The sequence below is a fragment of the Oncorhynchus tshawytscha genome, linkage group LG10 (genome assembly GCF_018296145.1).
Source record: "Oncorhynchus tshawytscha isolate Ot180627B linkage group LG10, Otsh_v2.0, whole genome shotgun sequence".
NCBI lineage: Eukaryota > Metazoa > Chordata > Actinopteri > Salmoniformes > Salmonidae > Oncorhynchus > Oncorhynchus tshawytscha.
Window position 1 is genome coordinate 42,063,659 of NC_056438.1, and position 22,902 is coordinate 42,086,560.

The 22,902-nt window shown below is 40.0% G+C and overlaps 1 protein-coding gene and 1 long non-coding RNA gene across 6 annotated transcripts in view; one reads left to right on the plus strand and one right to left on the minus strand.

The window, feature by feature from the left end:
* The window catches only part of LOC112260245 (abl interactor 1), a 46,018-nt gene extending 23,389 nt beyond the window's left edge, over positions 1-22,629 (minus strand). For 2 of the 5 annotated variants that reach the window (XM_024435186.2, XM_024435185.2), the window contains exons 1-2: positions 21,990-22,629; positions 3,916-4,083 (exon numbers count right to left, since the gene is read on the minus strand). In XM_024435186.2, coding sequence (XP_024290954.1) covers positions 3,916-4,083; positions 21,990-22,106 — 285 coding nt within the window. In that variant the 5' untranslated portion in view covers positions 22,107-22,629. Of the gene's footprint in view, positions 1-3,915; positions 4,084-13,724; positions 13,862-14,263; positions 14,318-15,536; positions 15,629-21,989 lie in introns of all 5 variants that reach the window. The other 3 variants (XM_024435187.2, XM_024435188.2, XM_024435189.2) reach the window with 3 other exon arrangements.
* LOC112260247 lies at positions 11,754-12,948 on the plus strand. The gene is made up of 2 exons (XR_002955000.2): positions 11,754-12,195; positions 12,664-12,948. It is a non-coding gene; the product is annotated as an uncharacterized LOC112260247 (long non-coding RNA).
* Positions 22,630-22,902: the final 273 nt, after the last annotated feature.

Consider the following 22,902-nt stretch of genomic DNA (forward strand, 5'->3'; position numbering starts at 1 on the left):
CGCAGCAGGTTGCCTGTCTCCTGTTAGAGCCTCAGAGGGTTGATTCTTATGAACGATAGATGAAGGAATGAGGGTGGGTGGATGTGTATGTCTCTGGGCATTTAGGTCACACTTCAGTCAGTAAGAGAGAGATGATGATGTGTGTGTGAGAGGGGGGGGGGATTAGATGGTGCGAGTGTGTGTGTGTGGAGGTATTTAACTACTCTTGTGAGGACCAGACATTTTGTTACAAGGTCAAATGCTATTTCTAGGGGGTTTAGGGTTAAGGCTAGAATTAGTGTTAGGTTTAGGGAAAATAGGATTTTGAATGGGACTAAATTGTGTGTCCCCACAAGGTTAGCTGTACAAGACTGTGTGTGTGTGTGTGTGTGTGTGTGTGTGTGTGTGTGTGTGTGTGTGTGTGTGTGTGTGTGTGACCCTAGGCAATGAGGTCACACTTCAGTCACTGTTCATCCAACTGGGTTAACTACTCTTTAGGGATTCCATTGCTGTAGGAGCTAGAGATGGAGAACAAGTGTCACATCCTGACCTTAGTGTCACGCTCGTCGTTGGAATGCGGTGAGGACCAAAGCGCAGCGTGGTAAGTGTTCATCGTTATATTTATTAAACAGAGAACACTAAAGAAAATAACAAAGGAGAATGAAACAGTTCTGTAAGGAGACATACACATACTGTAACAGAAAACAATCACCCACACCACACAGGTGGGAAAAGGCTACCTAAGTATGATTCTCAATCAGAGACAATGAACGACACCTGCCTCTGATTGAGAACCATACCAGGCCAAACACAAAACCACAACATAGAAAAAAGAACATAGACTACCCACCCAACTCACGCCCTGACCATACTAAAACAAAGATATAACAAAAGAACTAAGGTCAGAACGTGACACTTAGTTCCTTTTGAATGTTTCTATTTTAGGTTGGTCAGGGTGTGAGTTGGGGTGGGCATTCGATGTTTTTGTTCTATGTTTGGTATTTCTATGTGTTTGACCTGGTATGGTTCCCAATCAGAGGCAGCTGTCAATCGTTGTCTCTGATTGAGAACCATACTTAGGTAGCCTGTTTTCCCACTTGTGGACTTAAAACGAATCATCCAGCGATCATACACTGTTTACCAGGGGGCAGGGCTACCGACGTTAGGGCTAATCTGAAGATGGTGCTGGCTAAAGCTAAAACTGGTGAGTGTAGAGAGTATAGGGATATTGTTATCCACGTCGGCACCAACGATGTTAGGATGAAACAGTCAGAGATCACCAAGCGCAACATAGCTTCAGCGGGTAAATCAGCTAGAAAGATGTGTCGGCATCGAGTAATTGTCTCTGGCCCCCTCCCAGTTAGGGGGAGTGATGAGCTCTACAGCAGAGTCTCACAACTCAATCGCTGATTGAAAACTCTTTTCTGCCCCTCCCAAAAGATAGCATTTGTAGATAATTGGCCCTCTTTCTGGGACTCAAACAGGACCAAGCCTGACCTGCTGAGGAGTGACGGACTCAATCCTAGCTGGAGGGGTGCTCTCATCTTATCTACCAACAAAGACAGGGCTCTAACTCCTCTAGCTCCACAATGAAATAGGGTGCAGGTCAGGCAGCAGGCTGTTAGCCAGCCTGCCAGCATAGTGGAGTCTGCCACTAGCATAGTCAGTGTAGTCAGCTCAGCTATCTCCATTGAGACCGTGTCTGTGCCTCGACCTAGGTTGCGCAAAACTAAACATGGCGGTGTTCGCCTTAGCAATCTCACTAGGATAAAGACGTCCTCCATTCCTGTCATTATTGAAAGAGATCATGATACCTCACATCTCAAAATAGGGCTACTTAATGTTAGATCCCTTACTTCAAAGGCAATTATAGTCAATCACTGATCATAATCTTGATGTGATTGGCCTGACTGAAACATGGCTTAAGCCTGACGAATTTACTGTGTTAAATGAGGCCTCACCTCCTGGCTACACTAGTGACCATATCCCCCGTGCATCCCGCAAAGGCGGAGGTGTTGCTAACATTTACAATAGCAAATTTCAATTTACACAAAAAAAATGACGTTTTCGTCTTTTGAGCTTCTAGTCATGAAATCTATACAGCCTACTCAATCACTTTTTATAGCTACTGTTTACAGGCCTCCTGGGCCATATACAGCGTTCCTCATTGAGTTCCCTGAATTCCTATCGGACTTTGTAGTCATAGCAGATAATATTATAATCTTTGGTGACTTTAATATTCACATGGAAAAGTCCACAGACCCACTCCAAAAGGCTTTCGGAGCCATCATCGACTCAGTGGGTTTTGTCCAACATGTCTCTGGACCTACTCACTGTCACAGTCATACTCTGGACCTAGTTTTGTCCCATGGAATAAATGTTGTGGATCTTAATGTTTTTCCTCATAATCCTGGACTATCGGACCACCATTTTATTACGTTTGCAATTGCAACAAATAATCTGCTCAGACCCCAACCAAGGAACATCAAAAGTCGTGCTATAAATTCACAGACAACACAAAGATTCCTTGATGTCCTTCCAGACACCCTCTGTCTACCCAAGGACGCCAGAGGACAAAAATCAGTTAACCACCTAAGTCTGAATACTTTCCAAATGCACTGTATACGTAGGAGAAACAAAGAATGTCTGCTCATTTGAGGTCATTTATTTATATTTTGGAGCTCTACCAGCTGCTCATTAAACATCAGGTCACAACGTGAGAGAGAGTAGTAGCTTGCCTCAGCCAACATATTTGAATAAGTATATAATCAAAAGTACACTTCACCAAGCAAGCAGCCTTGTCCTCATCACATCTTACTTAGTTAACATTAGCTGGCTACCTAGCCAGCAAGGTCGTTAGCTCAGCTTTCTAGAGAGCAAGATTGTTAGCTTAGCTAGCTAGCTAGCAATCTGTGCCACTTATATACTAACACTGGACTGGCACTAAAGTGATACAAAAAGAAAACTGTTACTGTTTGGGCCAATTATGTTAGATAGTGGGCTTATTTTGTTAGTTTTCTGAAATATGCAATCTGCAAAAAACAAGAGAGTTAGCGCAGATCTATAATTCAGGTCATGTGCCTGCAGTCATGATGAGCTAAGTAGCTCATGTTAGCTAGCTATCGAAATTAGGGCATGAGACCAGTGCGGCAAGCATTTGCCTGCATAAACGTGTTTAGTCATCAGCACATATTTATTTTCCACCATAATTTGCAAATAAATTCATTAAAAATCCTACAATGTGATTATCTGGATTTTTTTTCTCATTTCGTCTGCCATAGTTGAAGTGTACCTATGATGAAAATTGCAGGCCTCTCTCATCTTTTTAAGTGGGAGAACTTGCACAATTGGTGGCTGACTAAATATTTTTTTTTGACCCACTGTATGTGTGTATGTGTACGAAAGCTGGGACTATAAATCGGAAATGATCGACACTGACCATATCGATCACTTATTGCAGGCATTTTGCTGATATCGTTCATTTCGATAAGTAGCCTATACTAGAGAAATGTGAAGTTTGAAATGACATAAGTTTGCTAATATGGGTGATTATTAATGGGACAATTGATGGCAACAACAATCAAACTAGTAAAGGATAATTTAAAAAACAGTGGTGCATATTAATGGTATAAACATTGTTCTATTTATCGGAGATTGCTGAGCCAATGGATTTAGTTGAAGTGAGTACCTAAGAATTTCTAACGTTCTATATGGATTCTGTGAAGATATGAAAATATGATGAATTGTATGTGTGTATAATCGATAACTAGAGATTTGATGAAGTAATACTGGGAATATAAAGAGATGCAACTTAAACAACCCATACGTAGATGTACGTAGGTTTTGAGTTGGTCCCTTTAAGCATAAATTCAGAAAATTTGTTGCGATATGGATTTATTTCCATAACACCCAGCTCTAATGTTTATCTCTCCTGACCTGAGAGATGTGGTTGATGGAGGACTCCATCCGGCGCAGCTGCGAGGCCTGGATGTCCAGCAGCTGCAGCACGTTGTTGGCTAAGGCATTGATCTGGTAGGCAACGCTCGCCAGAGACTGGGTGGTGTAGGCTTTAGTCTCCTCCAGAGCTTTCCTCTTGTCCTGGGCCTAGAAGATGAGGAAGATGAAGATGACTACACAAGATCCAATGGAAATTTGACTTCCACTTTATCCCAAACCCCCCGAAAGACACATACACATACATAGGTTGGAGAGGTTGGAGCAGGGGGAAAGACCATTGTATAAATTTAACATTACACTGTACATTTTGTAGATTCAATTCAGTCATTTCCATGTAAAAGGACCCATGAACACCAACATGTAAAGGTCATAGGAGCATGTCAAATTGGGTGTCAAATGAAAGCTAAGCTATACATTTTTCAACCATTTTCCATCGTAAAAAATTATGAATAAGAAATGGTTGATTTCTTGTTAAACAGATGGAAAAGGGGTCTTAGAAACATCAACCAGAAAAGTCTTCAAAGGTATTATAAATACATCAAAACATAATACGGTTAAAGTAAAGATCCCTGCCAAATAATATCAACACTTTATTTAGTTAAGGAGAATTTATTCTGCCTTCTGTAATTTTAAGAAACATTGTATTATACCTTGAAATTCCATTAACAAAAACCCACATATCTTTAAGATATTTTCTAATGTCTCTCCCTCATGACAATGAAGGATAGTGAAAGTGCATAGAAGTAACAAGTAAAGGTAGACCTATCAATATTTTATAGTGATTTTACTGATATCAATTTTGTTTATGAATTATAAAGTGATTCACACTCAGAATTCTGTTTCCAAATTGGTAACGAAATTTCAGAAAAATTTAAAACAGAATTTTTGGAATTGAAATTAATGTCTAATTAATGTCACCTCTCTCGGCTCTTACTGACACCTACCTATGAGCCCGCTCTTTCCATTTACCGTAACTAGCATCCTCACCCACTGAGCACCGACAAACACCGGACGTTGATAAGTAGTTAAAACTTGTGAAACTTAAACAAATATGATTGGTTCAGATTTGCTTGGTCCAGATCCACCAAATCTGGTCTTGTTTGGTGGTGGAGGTCATAAAAACAATAGCCAGTGTGTAGAATAATACCCAAATATTCAAAGGAGGGCATTGCATATTTCTACCTTTGTGTACCTATTTAGGATACATCACCATGAAGAGAATGACATTCATATCCATAATTATGCATTTCTGTAGTACAGATCAGGGACCCATGATGAAATTCCGTTACCGCAATTATGTTACCGGATGTAAATCCACATAACTTTCAGTAGTTCAATAACCAAAATATTTTTTTTTCAAAGGCAAGGTGTCGTCTAAGCTGCCACCCCATTCCTTCTACAGACATCTTTGAATCTTTAATTGAGAGCAGATATTAAGCAAAGTTTTTGGGAAACGTCGCAAAAAAACAAAGGGCGAGTTTACCGCAATTCTGTTTGGAAACTTTGCATTTGCACAGATCTTCCAGTAAATGTGTTTTTGAAAAATGTTTAGTGTAAATAGTTATAAGTAGTCCATGTGCATCGAGTTGTATGGTTTGTTAAAATAATGAAATCAGTAGTTTTTGTTTCTCGTACATTTTAAAAGAGAAATCTGATTCTCAGCACAATTCCATTGAATTTCTCATATTGCCAAAGCAGAGGAGTTGTAGATCCACAACAATGTTTTGCAAACCTTTCCTTGAGTACCCCCTCAGGTGTGCTAGCACTGGAATACATAAAATAAATGCAACTGGCAGGGGGTACTTGAGTAGAGGTTTGGAAAACAGAAAACTGTTGTAGATCATCAACTCTTCTGCTTTGGCATATAGCTAGTATTTGTTGCTTTATTGAATTCAATTAAAAAGTGAGAAAGCGAGATTTGGGAGATTGGGCTCCCGTGTGGCACAGCAGTCTAAGGCTCTTCATCTCAGTGCTAGAGGCGACACTTCAGACACCCTGGTTTGAATCCAGGCTGTATCACATCCGGCCGTGTTTCGGAGTCCCATAGGGCGGCACACGATTGGCCCAGCGCTGTCTGGGTTTGGCCGGTGTAGGCCGTCATTTTAAATAATATTTTTTTCTTAACTGACTTCCCTAGTTAAATAAAGGTTACTTTTTAAATAACAAAATAAAAAAATGTAACGGGAAAGGTGGAAGGACAGAGATATACAAAAGGAGGAGAAATAGAAGGCATGCAATGTAGGGGGACACAGGCAGAGTCAAATAAACTTGTGAAAAACAAATACAGAACACAAATTCACCCAGGGGACAACATAGGAAAACAATGATAAAAGCACTTAGGTGGTGCTCTAAAAATACCTCTGCCTAAACGAGGACAGGGTTTTTCTCCATATGTTACTTGACATTTCTGATAAGGTGCAAAGCAATGCAGGCTGGGTAGAGTGGAATTCACACCGCCACTTCCGAATAGACAGGTGCACATTGGGACGTTAGCCTCCGGGAATGCTGGGACATCGGTTAAGAAGCGAGTCCCTCCCTGCTGCAAGAGCCATCTGTCTGAGCCTACAGCCATTGCTCTACCCACAGTTCCGTTGTAAGTATAGGCCTATGAAGTGCATGAAGACTACACCACACACACAGCAGACCTGGGTTCAAATACTATTTTAATTAATTTCAAATACTTTATCGGTGCTTGATTAAGTTTGCCTGGCTTAATGTACCAATAAAATAGTCCCTAAACTGCATACCCCTCTCATCTGGCACTCCAGGCAGACTAGAGCAAATGCTCAAGGTATTTGAAAGATTGGGTTCGATACAACAGACCCTGTTACAGTGGATTTGTGTAAATAGAAAATTCCCTGAGTGTACGCAATGCATCAAAGCAAGTCCACACAGTGCAGACAAAGAGATTCTGACAACACATACCCGCACAAACACAGACATTTAAAAGGCCTATGTCTTACAATGTAATCGCAGCACAAACTTGGCACCGAATTGTACATACACAACGGCAACACACACATACACACGCATGCATGTCCTCAGGCACACACACACACACACACACACACACACACACACACACACACACACACACACACACACACACACACACACGCACACATCTAGAAAGCACCTTGTATCAGTGATCGACATCTCCATATACTGTATGTCCCCATTCTTCCATTCATCTGAATAAAAGTACAGTGTGAATGTGTGACTTAAAGTACTCTTACATTATGCACTTAGAAATCGAACCATGGCTAAAGCCTTGTTATCATTGAAAGCAACTTGGTCGGCGCAATTAATGGGTTGAGTGAATGAATTTGGGAGAATGTCTGTCTCATCTGTATTGGTATCTATATTTGTCTACAAAGCAAGGAGGCACACCTTTAATTCAGGGTAATTGAGGACAAGTGATACATCTTAGTGGTGGAGAGAGAAGGATTAGGTTGTGTTAACACCTTTTAAACATTGACCAACATCCTAAAAAAAGCTACACAGTCCCAATTTTATTTTTGCAACATTTGGGATCAAGTTGTATTTAGGCTGTTGAATGCATTTCGAGTGTATAAATACTATTTCAACAAAGCTTGAGTGTTTAGAAACCATATACAACATAACAGAAGCACTCAGTCATTATATGTACATTAGGTGGCCGTGGTGGGATTACCTAAATTCTCATACTGGATTTGGTAGATCCAAGATTTTTAATATGTTAGATATTTCCATAAACCAACACATCAGGGCACAATATAGGTAGAGCAGTACAAATTGAACACTGATCTTACTCAACCTGCCGTACAACAGTTTTTATGGTGGAGTACTGCTCGCCCAAATGGAGAGCAGTTTGGAACCCCTGTTGCTGCTGAGCCAGAAGGGAATTATTGCAAACTGCTATTGGAGATTGGCCTAGTAACCCAAGGGTCAAAGAGGACATTCTCTATAACATTGGATACGTGAGGAGCAGCCCATGGCATGTACAGTAGGGCCACAACCCTCATGGTAGGTAATTGTATACAAGAAGGTAGAACCACAACAAAACACTCCCTAGAGTCCCTACTGAAGTTAATAGTAATTCTAATATAAAAATCTTCTCCAGGGGACATGATTTGTTTGAAGTCGTTTAGCAACTGAATTAATTTCATGATAGAAATCACTAAGTGATAGTAGATTGAAACACAACACTTCTTGGTCTGAATCCATAGCACAGGGGAAATTGACAGGACAAAAACATCTCACTCAACATCTCTTTGACCCCTTTCCCCTCCTCTTCATATCCTGTGTAAACTAATAGTTGTATCAGGGATTCTATGCATAGTTGATTGACAGTTTAATCACCCAATGGTGTGTACAATACTCACTGTTCTGTGGTGTTCATTTCTCATCAAATGTTCCACTAATTTCATGCGTTAGCAGGCGACCTGTTCAGAAACTAACGCTAGCTAGCAAAAACACAAAATATATATATACACAAATCGATACTTGGGGTTAAGGAATCAGTATAATATCGGCCACAATGGTACAATGGTAGGTGGTACCTTTTGATGGAAGACACACATGATACTAACCTGATACAACTCTTCTAATCTCCAACCCCTATATCTCTTCATTTTCAACTCCTTTACCAAGACTAACCAGTCTCTTTTCTTGGTATTTGGTAGCCTACCTTATGATGGGAGACCCACATTGTACTAACCTGGTACGTTTGAACTAGTACCACATCATCTAACGATACTTGTCAGACAGGCCTGCTGCTACTACTGTGAAAAAGACTTGAAGGGCCTTAAAACATTAAGTCCAAAAACGAATGACTCATGAGAGAAACATCCAGTCAGTAGGATATCATGTGAAGGGGGATTTAAAGTGGGGGCTCAGCTGTGACAAATACTGTTGCTTGTGTTTCCTTCCTTAATGGGATAGTTTGTGATTTTGGCAATGATTTTCTTTGTCTCTGCATGCAGTTTGAAAGAAGATGCCAACAAGCATTAGCGCAACAACTGGAAGTCTATGGGGATAGCTATTATGCTAGTTTGCCTGTCATTACGGATTATGGCATTTATCAATGGGCATTGTGTTCTTTTATGATATGGTTATAAAGGTGTTATAGCAGGCAACATGACCTGTAGTGCTCCTCAATGATGTCACTGATGACGAGCTATCCATCTGCACAGTTGGATTTATCTGGATTCTACAATATGGCATATCTGGTGCCCACAATGGGTGACCATTAGATCTACAAATTGCTATTCCGTTAGAGTCGTTGTCATAGCCTCAACAAAATGGCACTCTTGAGTGCAAAATCTGGCCCAGACTTTTTTGTTGTTTGTTTGTTCATTAATATGATACACTTCCACTGATCCTGGGCTCTTGTTAAGGGCTTTATGAACTTGACCCAGTACCAGGACATTTTAGATCAAAACCTGGCTGCCTCTGCCAGGAGTCTGGAACTTGGATGCAAGTGGATCTTCCAGCAAGACAATAATCCCATGCACACATCACAATCCACAAAGAAATGATTAATTGACCACAAAATCAACATTTTGCAATATCCATCTCAGTCTCTGGACGTGAACCCCATTGATAAACAAATTTTGCCCCCTATCTTTTTGAGATTTTTTTTTTCTTGTTAAACAAGAATCTTTCACTGAGAAATTGTATTAGTATAAAATAACGTTATATTCCAAAAATGTTGAGCATACAATATACAGGTAACTGCCGCTATACTGGAAACAGTAAATTAGGTATACAAAGTATATTGAAAGCAAGTGCTCCACACAGCAGGTGTGGTTCCTGACTTAATTAAGGAATTAACAACCCATCATGCTTAGGTCAAGTATTGGCTGGGCAGGCCATTATTTTGGCTACCATGGCTATGACCCCACAGAGTACGAGTGATCACTGAATAGTTTGATGAGCATGAAAACGATGTCATATGCCATGGCCGTCTCACATGCTGACTACACCGGGCGTGTGCATATGCGTGTGGGTGCGTCTACGTGCACCATTGCTCGCATGTTGATTTTGTCCATCCACACCAGATGCGATCAAGACACGTAGGTTGAAATATCAAAACAAAATGAACCAACTAAATTAATTTGGGGACAGGTCGAAAAGCATTAAACATTCATGGCACTTTAGCTAGCTACAGTAGCTTGCTGTTGCTAGCTAATTTGTCCTGGGATATAAACATTGGGTTGTTATTTTACCTGAAATGAACAAGGTCCTCTACTCCGACAATTAATATACAGATAAAAGTTAAACAGAGTTTGATTCTAGTAATCTCTCCTCCTTCAGGCTTCTTCTTCTTTGGACTTTATATGGCGGTTGAACACCAACTTTAAGGCGCATTACCACCACCAACTGGACTGGAGTGTAAACCTCAGTTCATCAATCAATCACCCATGTGGGTATATGCTCCTAAAAACCTATGAGGAGATGGGAGAGGAAGGACTTGCAGCGTGTCAAGCATCACAAATAGAACCAAGTTTTACGCTCATTGAAGCGCGCAGGCAGTGTGGATGCAATGATTGAATAACATGAATGTGTGTGGTCAGCATGTCAGTCACCAGGTCTCAACCCAATTGAACAATAATGGGATATTCTGGAGTGGTGCTTGAGATAGCCTTTTCCACCACCATCAATAAGACAACAAATTATATAATTTATTGTGGAAGAATGATGTTGCATCCCTCCAATATAGTTTCAGCCACTGTTCTGGCTAGTGGTGGACCAACACCCTATTAAGACACTTTATGTTGGTGTTTCCATTATTTTGTCAGTTTCCTGTAGCTCTGTATTTGTATTATTAACTTTCTACAGTTGTTTTATTATCTTTGTCAATGGTGCCACTCATTTTGGACCGGACTGTATATCAGTGGGGAACCAACAAAGCCTTCTAATAATTGTTGTATTTTTTAAATATCAATGTCTGAGAAAACTGAGGAGAAAAAAAGATCCAATCAGGATTTTTCTTTGGTGGTCTCTGGGGAGGTACATCTAGGCAAAACTGTGTGTTTATATTTATGTAGCTTTGGGCTGTTGTTTTCACACCCAATTTTTTTTGACACTTTCTGAATGTGATGTCATTGTGGGAAGGGGCTGTGTTTAAAAGGGGTACTACAAACTAACAGGGTAGAAAGTGAAATCAAGGACACAGAAAACATTAAATACAATAACAATAAATACAATCATCATTAAAAAAACGTTTTTGATGAAAGATTTTAAGTAGGATTATAAAATAATGAAGAAAGATGTTTTATATTTTGTTATTTAATGGCTTATATTTCTCATAGAAGTTGATGAATAGCATCCGGGGACATGGCAAAAACATCTGCAACCACCAAAAACAAAAAGCATAAAATGTTCTTTGAGATACGTCCTAATATTTATACAATTATTTTACTTTTGGATCTGGGTGTATTGTTGAGAATTTTTAGATATTACTGTACTGCTGGGGCTAGGAACGCAAGCATTTTGCTACACCTGCAATAACATCTGCTAAATATGTGTATGCAACCACTAAAATTTGATTTGTGTGTTTATGGTAAACGATCTAAAAATGAATGGGATCATGTTTTGTAACAATTATTGTGGGCTTTGTGTTTTGCAGTTTGCACGATCACGCTACCAGCGAGTAGATATGGTTGTCCTTGTTCAATAGAACCGTTGGACTTGTTTCAATGTTCCTATCTCCCAGGACATTGCAGGATATCTAGGTTGACTCATTATCCTAGTTTACAGGTTCACAGAAGCTATGTTACCATGCACTCCCTCTCAAAAAAAGATTGCAGTTTTGAAACTGCAGTAATATTGCAGTAACTGCAGTCGATTGTGGTATTTTGGATTATACTGCACTCTAACTGCTGTTATCCTGTAAAATTACTGCAGTAAAAAAACGGTGTTATTTTGTACTCAGTATTTGCAGCATACTGCAGTTATACTGCACTCTAACTGCAATTATACTGTTGTGTACTGCAGTTATACTGCACTCTGACTGCAATCTTATTTCGTAAGGGCCGTCTATCCAGGATTGCTAAATAATTAGCTACAATGGCTGCTTCTGATTATTCCTCTTTCCAAAAAGAGCTAGACGACGATTGTTTTTGTTCATGTTCTTGTATATACAGCCCTATTTATTTGAAGCGGAATAAACTGGAGCGGAGTTGAGACAACGAGAAAAATAATTGTGAGACCAGCAAGCAGGGGTGGCAGCCTAGACCAGCTGGACCAGAACTCAGGAGGGCAAATGATAAACGCGTAAGTTGTTTTGCTGTCGGTAGCTAGCTAGCAATAGAAGCTCTCTTTTTACACGAAGCAGTGTTGGTCAGTACAGTGCAATTGTGTAATTGATTCGTCCATGACAGGGCTTGCTAGTACCACTACAATACAAGCTAGACAAGTTCAGCTACCTAGCTGTGTATTTACTATACCTAAAATGTACTGTAGTCTAATGTTATTGCTTGCTAGCTAACTAGCCTAGCGCGTCTCATTAAGAGCAAAACTGGAGAAATGTTTTGAGGATGGTGGAAAGTAAAGGAATGACTTTGGTTTTATGACTCATATTAGTCTTGGAGTAACTATACCTGTGTGCTGTAGCTAACTAGATAGCTAACGTGTGTCTACGAGATGTCTCGTATTCTACACCATGCTGCTACAGTAGGAATACATACCGTATACAATGATTGCCCATGAATGTGTACTAGCATTTTCGTGTTTCCCTCACAGACAAAACCGCTTGGATACAAAGAAGTTTGTGACTCTCAAGATGAGATATGAAAGGTTCCATAACAACAATCTCCCCTGTATCAAAGTGACTTCGAACACCTCATTGCACCACCAAACACACAATATGCAAGTATTTCTTATGTAGAACTGTAGTATTTATTATAAGCGTTAGTGTACAGTAAAATAAAAAATATACTATGTCATACATTGTCATAACTGCCCCTGCATACTGCTTTGTAAACTCACCTCGGTGTCCAGAGTAAATAAGCTTTGTCTTGAATACAAGCCATGTCTACTTATTTGCTATTTTGACAGACTAATCTATTGAAGCATGTTCACTTGCCAACAAATTTCAGTTTGAATGATACACCAACTCCCTACATAATTTGTTTTTAGCAGTAAGACTGAAGCTAGTTTATCAAAATATATTTCATGAATATCACAATGTATTGAGCCAGAAGTTGAAGTCAACACTTTATTGCTTTCATATAGTCACTTGTAAAAAATAATATATATATAAAAACACTATGTACAAAAACTAGCAAAATCTATACCACATTGCAGTTGAGCATAATAGGCATTTTATATTATACTACTATATCAGTCAAACTGAATATGGATGTTGTGTTGGTTGAATGTTCCAAGCAGGTTCCAGAATGTTCTTCAGCTGGTGAGCCTCTTCTTGTGTTGGGTAATGGCAGCTGGTTGAGCAGGCTTTGGCGCTGTGGCGATGTTGGCAGGGATGTTGGATTTGGGGAGCTGTGAATCAGGCTCCTTGTTGACAACTGTCTGGTCCTTTCTGCACTCCACAGCCAGGTGTACAAGCCTCTCATACACTTTCTTCACCACCCACTGCTTCAACCTCTAGTTGTGCTGTTAAGCAGACAAGCACTGCCAACAATCGAGTGAATAGGCTAGAAAAGTATACTAACAGCCCCTCTCCCCCATGCCAAAGAATTGACTACAAGGGTGTGAAAGGTTTGAGGAGCTCTCGTCTTGTAGACAGTTAATTGTATTGGTGATTCTGTTTTCTCAAGAGGGTAGTGTACTTTCATAAATACCTTTGGCTGTCCTGGCTTGTTTCTAAGTCAGATGATGTTGAGATTAAGCTTATTCCAGGCTGAAAGCGTTCATCCAATGGGTCTACAGGCGCAGTACTACTAAAGCTGGTGTTAAGGTCATCATCAGCAGGATTAGTCTGTAGGACACACAGTAGTGAGTGATAAGCCAACATTTTACTACTTTTCCCCCCATCAACACATGGTCAAACAAGGTACTATATCCACCCAACCCCCTCATGCCAATAGATCATGCATACTAACCTTCACATACAATACCCACCCCAGTCAGTCACCCACACCATCCCCTCCTTACTAATGCATAATTTACTCCAATTTAGACTTCAAGCCTTGCATGAGTAATCAACTAAGACTCCATAATACAGAGAAAACTACAGTAGAAGCTGTAGCCTACTTGTAAACACACCAACTATGACAACAACATACAGACCATGTTAATCCCTAGCTCCAATATATTTGCTAATGCATAGAGTCATTGAAAGATTTAGTAGATTCTAGTAAGATTTTTCAAGGTGACTTACACTATTTCCTGGTGCTGAGCTTGATGCCTATGCAGATGTTGATGGGATCGGACTCTAAATAGAACAAAGTCACATTAGTCTCTGCGGTAGTTAGTTAGGTTACCGCAACCTAATGAAGCTAATGTCAGCTTGCAAAGTTACAAATCACATTGCCAGGTAGCAGCTGGCTAATTAAATTGATATGCTTTGGAATGTCTAGTCAGCGTATTATGAAAGCTAGATTTTGGTTGAGATACAGTGCCTTCAGAAAGTATTTATAATGTTGTTACAAAGTGGAATTAATTGTCATTTTTTGTCAACAATCTACAATGTCAAAGCGGAAGAAAAAGTCTGTGTAAAAAAATATTAGAATCAAAAATAAAATACTAATATATTTTGATTACATAAGTATTCACACCCCCTGAGTCAATACATGTTAGAATCACCTTTGTCAGCAATTACAGCTGTGAGTCTTTCTGGGTAAGTTCTTGAACAGTTTTCCACACCTGGATTGTACAAAATATGTCTATTAGTCTTTACCCATAACATGATGCAGCCACCACTATGCTTGAAAAGTGGTACTCAGTAATGTGCTGTATAGGATTTGCTCCAAACATAACACTTTGTATTCAGGACAAAAAGTTAATTGCTTTGCCACATTTCTTGCAGTATTACTTTAGTGCCTTGTTGCAAACAGGATGGATGTTTTAGAATGTTTGTATTCTGTACAGTCTTCCTTCTTTTAACTCTGTCAATTAGGTCAGTACTGTGGAGTAACTACAATGTTGTTGATCCAACCTCAGTTATCCTATCACAGCCATTAAACTCTGTACCCATTTTAAACTCACCATTTGTAAGGACAGATGCTGGGAGACGAGAAGCAAGTACAGGGAGTGAATATTTAATAAATAACTGATAAGAAACAAAAAAGGACATAACGACAATATGCTGACACGGGGAACAAACTGAGGAACAGACAGATATAGAAGGGGCAATCAACAAAGTGAAGGAGTCCAGGTGAGTCTATATTGCATTGATATGGTGACAGGTGTGCGTAATGATGGGAAGCCGACATTTACAACGTTTCAGCTTTTAATTTCTTATTATTTTGTAAAAATGTTTAAAAAAAACATGAATCTACTTTGACATTATAGAGTACTGTGTATAGGCCAGTGAAAAAATATCTAATTTAGGCTGTAACACAACAAAACCAAGGGGTGTGAATACTTTCTGAAGGCACTAAAAACAAATGTAGTTCGCTAGCTAGTTAGCTAGGTAACGTTAGCTACGTTACCTCAGCTTGACTTCTTTTCTGCTGCTCTGATGTTGGCTGATCGGATGCCTTCCTCTTCGAAGTGAAAGAGAAAATCGATGGAGCAGCATCACCTTTCAATGTTCGACGACATGGCAACCCCATCAGTTGAGAATTCAGTTCCTTTTCAAAATCCTCTGTCTGAATGTGCTGGCTACAAACACTTTGATATTTCTCCCATTACTGGATACACCTCTGCCAGGCAGTACTATGTCCTGAAATCGCTATGAATTCTGGATAATGTGCTTTACTTACAACCAAGAAATGTAGCAGGCCCATTTCTACTGGTGCGCTCATATTTACGTGTAGTAAGGAAATGTAACATTTTTATGACACATGATATGTTAATAACATATTAACCGACATATAGTGAAATAGAATAGCAGTGACATTTCTTGTCAAGTATTTTTTTGTTGTGGTGGGGACAGTAACATTAGAACTTTTAACAAAAGTATACTTTAATTAACTCTTTTAGGACCCATAGAGGCTGTCTACGGACTTTCTTTAAATTACTACAGCGGCAGCGAACGGCCATATTTTTCTAACAATAATATCTGTGTGTCAATATCGCAAAATGAACTTGCAAACAACCTGTTGTGGTATTCGCGTGGCTGCTGTCATTTGACATTTCAATGTTTTTTTACTTCATTACTCAAAATGACGCCGCCGAAGCGGACACAACATTTCACTGTGAAAGAGGCTGTATCTATATTGGTCGGTGATATGGATTAGGACACGTCTTTGTATTTTGAAATGCAATGATGTCGAGGTGAGTGAAACAAGTAAACAGCAGATATATGTTTGGTGTTGTCTATGTTTGATGCTGTGAAAGTTGGGGAATAGCTCTCAGATTAACAAGTCCTGTCATGTCATGATAACTTGGTTGGTACAGGCAATCACATCAGCGGTGGAGCTCGAATAATTGCTCTCCATGTCTTGGAAATACAGTGCCTTGCGAAAGTATTCGGCCCCCTTGAACTTTGCGACCTTTTGCCACATTTCAGGCTTCAAACATAAAGATATAAAACTCTATTTTTTTGTGAAGAATCAACAACAAGTGGGACACAATCATGAAGTGGAACGACATTTATTGGATATTTCAAACTTTTTTAACAAATCAAAAACTGAAAAATTGGGCGTGCAAAATTATTCAGCCCCCTTAAGTTAATACTTTGTAGCGCCACCTTTTGCTGCGATTACAGCTGTAAGTCGCTTGGGGTATGTCTCTATCAGTTTTGCACATCGAGAGACTGACATTTTTTCCCATTCCTCCTTGCAAAACAGCTCGAGCTCAGTGAGGTTGGATGGAGAGCATTTGTGAACAGCAGTTTTCAGTTCTTTCCACAGATTCTCGATTGGATTCAGGTCTGGACTTTGACTTGGCCATTCTAACACCTGGATATGTTTATTTTTGAACCATTCCATTGTAGATTTTGCTTTATGTTTTGGATCATTGTCTTGTTGGAAGACAAATCTCCGTCCCAGTCTAAGGTCTTTTGCAGACTCCATCAGGTTTTCTGCCAGAATGGTCCTGTATTTGGCTCCATCCATCTTCCCATCAATTTTAACCATCTTCCCTGTCCCTGCTGAAGAAAAGCAGGCCCAAACCATGATGCTGCCACCACCATGTTTGACAGTGGGGATGGTGTGTTCAGGGTGATGAGCTGTGTTGCTTTTACGCCAAACATAACGTTTTGCATTGTTGCCAAAAAGTTCAATTTTGGTTTCATCTGACCAGAGCACCTTCTTCCACATGTTTGGTGTGTCTCCCAGGTGGCTTGTGGCAAACTTTAAACAACACTTTTTATGGATATCTTTAAGAAATGGCTTTCTTCTTGCCACTCTTCCATAAAGGCCAGATTTGTGCAATATACGACTGATTGTTGTCCTATGGACAGTCTCTCCCACCTCAGCTGTAGATCTCTGCAGTTCATCCAGAGTGATCATGGGCCTCTTGGCTGCATCTCTGATCAATCTTCTCCTTGTATGAGCTGAAAGTTTAGAGGGACGGCCAGGTCTTGGTAGATTTGCAGTGGTCTGATACTCCTTCCATTTCAATATTATCGCTTGCACAGTGCTCCTTGGGATGTTTAAAGCTTGGGAAATCTTTTTGTATCCAAATCTGGCTTTAAACTTCTTCACAACAGTATCTCGGACCTGCATGGTGTGTTCCTTGTTCTTCATGATGCTCTCTGCGCTTTTAACGGACCTCTGAGACTATCACAGTGCAGGTGCATTTATACGGAGACTTGATTACACACAAGTGGATTGTATTTATCATCATTAGTCATTTAGGTCAACATTGGATCATTCAGAGATCCTCACTGAACTTCTGGAGAGAGTTTACTGCACTGAAAGTAAAGGGGCTGAATAATTTTGCACGCCCAATTTTTCAGTTTTTGATTTGTTAAAAAAGTTTGAAATATCCAATAAATGTCATTCCACTTCATGATTGTGTCCCACTTGTTGTTGATTCTTCACAAAAAAATACAGTTTTATATCTTTATGTTTGAAGCCTGAAATGTGGCAAAAGGTCGCAAAGTTCAAGGGGGCCGAATACTTTCGCAAGGCACTGTAGTTACCGTGTTTAGCTGTATATAGTCAGATAACTAGTTGGTTGTTTTGTCTTGTTTGTACCAATGTAATTCACAGATAAATGGCATGCTATAACTAGCTAGCTAACTAGTTAGTCTGTCAGGCAAGAAAAGTTGTGTGTAGCGGTAAATTTGGGCTGCACTGAAGCGTCAACCTCAACTGTCACTAGCCATACAGATAACCAGTTAAATAGCCTCCGAAATTAAGGCTAGAGTAATTTGTGATTATCTGTTGGCCTTAGGTTATGGTTTGTTATGTTTGCTAGGTGCAGATATTCGTAGGATATAGTGCATTTGGAAAGTAATTCAGACTTTTTCCACATTTTGTTATATTACAGCCTTATTCTAAAATTGATACAATTTTTTAAAAATCTCATCAATACCACATAATAACAAAGCGGAAATGATTTTTAAAATGAAATACCTTATTTACATAAGTACTCAGACACTTTGCTATGAGACTCAAAATTGAGCTCAGCTAAGTTCAATTCATTGGGCATGATTTGGAAAGGCACACACCTCTAAAATATCCTACAGTTAACAGTGCATGTCAGAGCAAAAACCAAGCTATGAGGTTGAAGGAATTGTTCGTAGAGCTCCGAGACAGGATTGTGTCGAGACACAGATCTGGGGAAGGGTACGAAAACATTTCTGCAGCATTGAAGGTCCCCAAGAAAACAGTGGCCTCCATCATTCTTAAATGGAAGAAGTTTGGAATCACCAAGACTCTTCCTAGAGCTGCATGCCCGGCCAAACTGAGCAATCGGGGGAGAAGTACCTTGGTCAGAGAGGTGACCAAGAACCCGATGGCCACTCTGACAGAGCTTCAGAGTTCCTCTATGGAGATGAGAGAACCTTCCAGAAGGACAACCATCTCTGCAGCACTCCACCAATCAGGCTTTTATGATAAAGTGACCAGACAGAAGGCACTCCTCAGTATGAAAAAAACTCTTCTGCCAGAATGACAAAAGTCATGTCTGGAGGAAACATGTTGGTGGCAGCATCATGCTGTGGGGATGTTTTTCAGTGGCAGTGACTGGGAGACTAGTCAAGATCGAGGGAAAGATGAATGGTGCAAAGTACAGAGAGATCCTTGTAAAATACCTGCTCCAGAGCGCTCAGGACCTCAGACTGGGGCAAAGGATCACCTTCCAACAGGACAACAACCCTAAACACACAGCCAAGAAACACGTGAGTGGCTTTGGGACAAGTCTCTGAATGTCCTTGAGTGGCCCAGCCAGAGCCCGGACTTGAAAACCTGAAAATAGCTGTGCAGCGACGCTCCCCATCCAACCTGACAGAGCTTGAGAGAATCTGCAGAGAAGAATGGGAGAAACTCCCTAAATACAGGTGTGCCATGCTTGGTGCGTCATACCCAATAAGACCCGAGGCTGTAATCGCTGCCAAAGGTGCTTCAACAAAGTACTGAGTAAAGGATCTGAATACTTATGTAAAAGTGATATTTCAGTTTTTTATTTTTAATACATTTGCAAAAAATGTCTAAAAACCTGTTTTTGCTTAGTCAGTACGGGGTATTGTGTGTAAATTAATGAGGGGGGGGGGGCAATTTGATCAATTTTAGAATAAGGCTGTTACATAACAAAATGTGTAAAATGTCAACGGGTCTGAATTCTTTCCAAAAGCACTGTACATTGCCTAGTATTCCTGTTATATGACAGCTTAGCCGTCCTGTTTAGGGTAGTAGATGCCTGTGCAGTGGAGCTCATATGATGAGTTCGATATTTGTTTACATTGCCAGCTAGCAAGTTGCGTGTTTTGTCCTGTTTCTACCGATGCATTTCATTTGAAAACTGTCCCGGCTTCGTAACTAATCAGCTAGCATTGGCTAACTCTGTAGTTAGTCTGTCAGGCAAGAAAGTTGATTGGAGGAGAGAGATAAGAGTGTGTGTGTAACTGTATCACACAATTTATTATGGAAACCCTTTATTAGCAAGAGTGAATGTGTATGGTTGAGTAAGGAAGAGAGACAGGGAGAGAGAAAGATTAAGTTCCTGACCACAATTGTATCGTATTTGTTGCTCCTCTCCCTCTGTTAATCTAAGTCAATGGAAGTGATGTGGAGAGTCAGGGCTCAGCAGCAAAAGGCAGAGAGGAAGAGGAGTTAGAGATGATTGGAGGGATAGAAATGTGGAGCCGTTGCCTGGCTATTAGTAAATCCTCTTAGATGTAAAGACCTGCATGGTTCTGGTATCTGTTCCGACTGACATTTTCGCTTATAAATTGATCTGTGGACGCAGTCGATTAAAAATAGCTTGCCTTGAGCTATACCCCTAGGTCAGGTGGAAACAATATATTTCCTGAGCCCTGAGCCAGTGTAATGTAGGATGTGAAATCTGAAACCACTTGAAGCTGGGATGTCCCTTCTCGCATTTAATTTGCTCTTCCGACTGTCCATCCACTCCTGGCTGAACCCTACATCCCAGCCACTGACATCGCACATGCATGTAATCTTTACATCATAGTGCAGCAGGAGAGCATTGTTTCATCACGGTACTCCATACAGAGGTCGATTTATAGCCACTAATCTAAAATAATTCATAGATTTTAAACAAAAAACACTTTCTGTGTCCTAGACAGACACGATTAATAGGATATGAAAGGTGATTTCCTAACGTTCAAGTCGATGGGACAGACGTTTTGATCAATAGAGGCCTTTAGAAAACATGCACATTTTCTCTTACACTAAACATACAAATTGGTATTTTACAGTTAGAAGGAAGATTAAATCATATAGTTAGTCATTTTATAATTTGATTATACTATATTTAGAAAGCACACAAGTAATTTAATGCCTTATTCATACAGTTTTGTTGAATAGGAAATACATATAATATTAAATATTTTTTTATCATATTTGTACAGTGACAACAGCTCCCACCGTTTCAGTAGAACACTACTGGGGCGCAATTCAACTATTCAAATTATCTGAAAGACCGAGAATGAAACAAGTGTATAGGACTACGCTTTATCCATCAATCTGGAATGACTGGTACCACGATGCAGTCCCTTCTTTCGGGTAATTACAATTCAGGCAGCCTCAACCAAGTCGGGCAATAGATTTGATAAATGGTAGTTTATACACACATACGTCGCATGCACAGAAACCTATCCAGGGGCAATAAACTGCTATACCTACCCATTTCTAACTAATGTTAAGCTAGGCACACTGTCGGTAAAAAACTAAAAAACAAAGACCAGTCACGCATTTATTACATGCATGATACAGAATGATGGGAACTGCTTTGCTGGCTCTACTGTGCTGCTCTCAAAGGCATATAGTACATTGGTGGAAACTGCAGTAGAGCGACCATTATTGCCCTAGTAACACCATTCGGTGACGAACGATGCCAATAGGCATTAAGCCTATAATGAAGAAACGATTCAAACCATTTGACCTATTCGATATCCTAGGTTTGGAAAGCGATACATTTTTTTAGCCCTGGCTACAACTGTAATAGCATTGCCTAGGCTACAGTTCTAGCCTACCTATCAAAGAGAACGACACACCCTCTGAATAGTCTTCAGCAGCTTTGTAAATGCATATCAAATAGCTGGTTAGAATGGCCGTAAGAGTAGACAACCATCCGAACACGGCTGTTATAGGAGAATAGAGTCCGCGACTGTAACCACAGTTTCAGCATATAATGACGAGGTAGGCTTTTTTTTTTTTACATTGCCAAAGCCTGTTTAAATTAGAGTTAAATATCCATGTTTAGCGGTCATTGGTCTCAGAGACACATTTCCTGTCTCCGGTTTCACACAGTTCTATAACATTACTAATACGACGAATTACGCATATAATTCAAAATTTTATCCTTACCTGTACATAATTGTTTTCACAGTATTCTGCAACCCTCGACAGATTTTGGTAGCTTTCCACGAGTGCTCGTTTACCGGCTGGAATTTCTTCCTCTAGCAACATTTGTAGCTCTGCCATCTTACATCCCTCTGCATTTCCTTTCTTTCTTTATTTCTTTCTTTCTTTCTTTCTTTCTTTTCAATGAGGCCAAGCGTTGTGGCTTTCCGTGCGGTGAGAGAGAAAGGGGCTCTCCGCCTGGTATTGTGAGATTTCTGGCCTCGATTTTATAACTGTCCCAAAAATTATACGCGCTCTGGGGCTCGTTGTTAAATGTGATTGGTTCAAATGCTGCATCGATTAGTTGTTGACCAATTGAATTTCAGTGCGATATTCGCTCGTGAACCTAAACCCAAAAGTGATGAAGGGTGATGTACAATCCGGTCTAGTGATACAAAGTAGCCTATCCAGTGTTCCATCGATGGCACCCAGCTTTTGTTGCATTCTATATGCTACATTGTAACATTTTGTCCTTGTGCGTGTGTATCAAAAAGAGTTGTTCCAGTCAGCCAAAGATTATCCGTTATATTGAACAGAGATACTCAAGTGGCAGCTCTAACAATGAATATACGTTTCTTAAAAAATGGAGAGCAGTCGGAAGGAGGCAAGAGCAGGTGGGACCATTCTAGCCAATGAGAGGGCAGATACGCGTGTGAACAACAGGCCCAACTCAGATATTAAGTGTTTTTTCTCAAAGTTGCCGGGATGTCACGTGTCAAATATAAGTACATTCGTAACAACCTAAGCATTGCGGCACTTCTATACGATCAAATAATACATTCAATATTTTGTTGACCAAATAGACTCTCTCATTGACCTCCATACAAAACTCATCGCTTGGTGAGCGAAAAAAAAAAACGACAAAAAGCCACCTGCT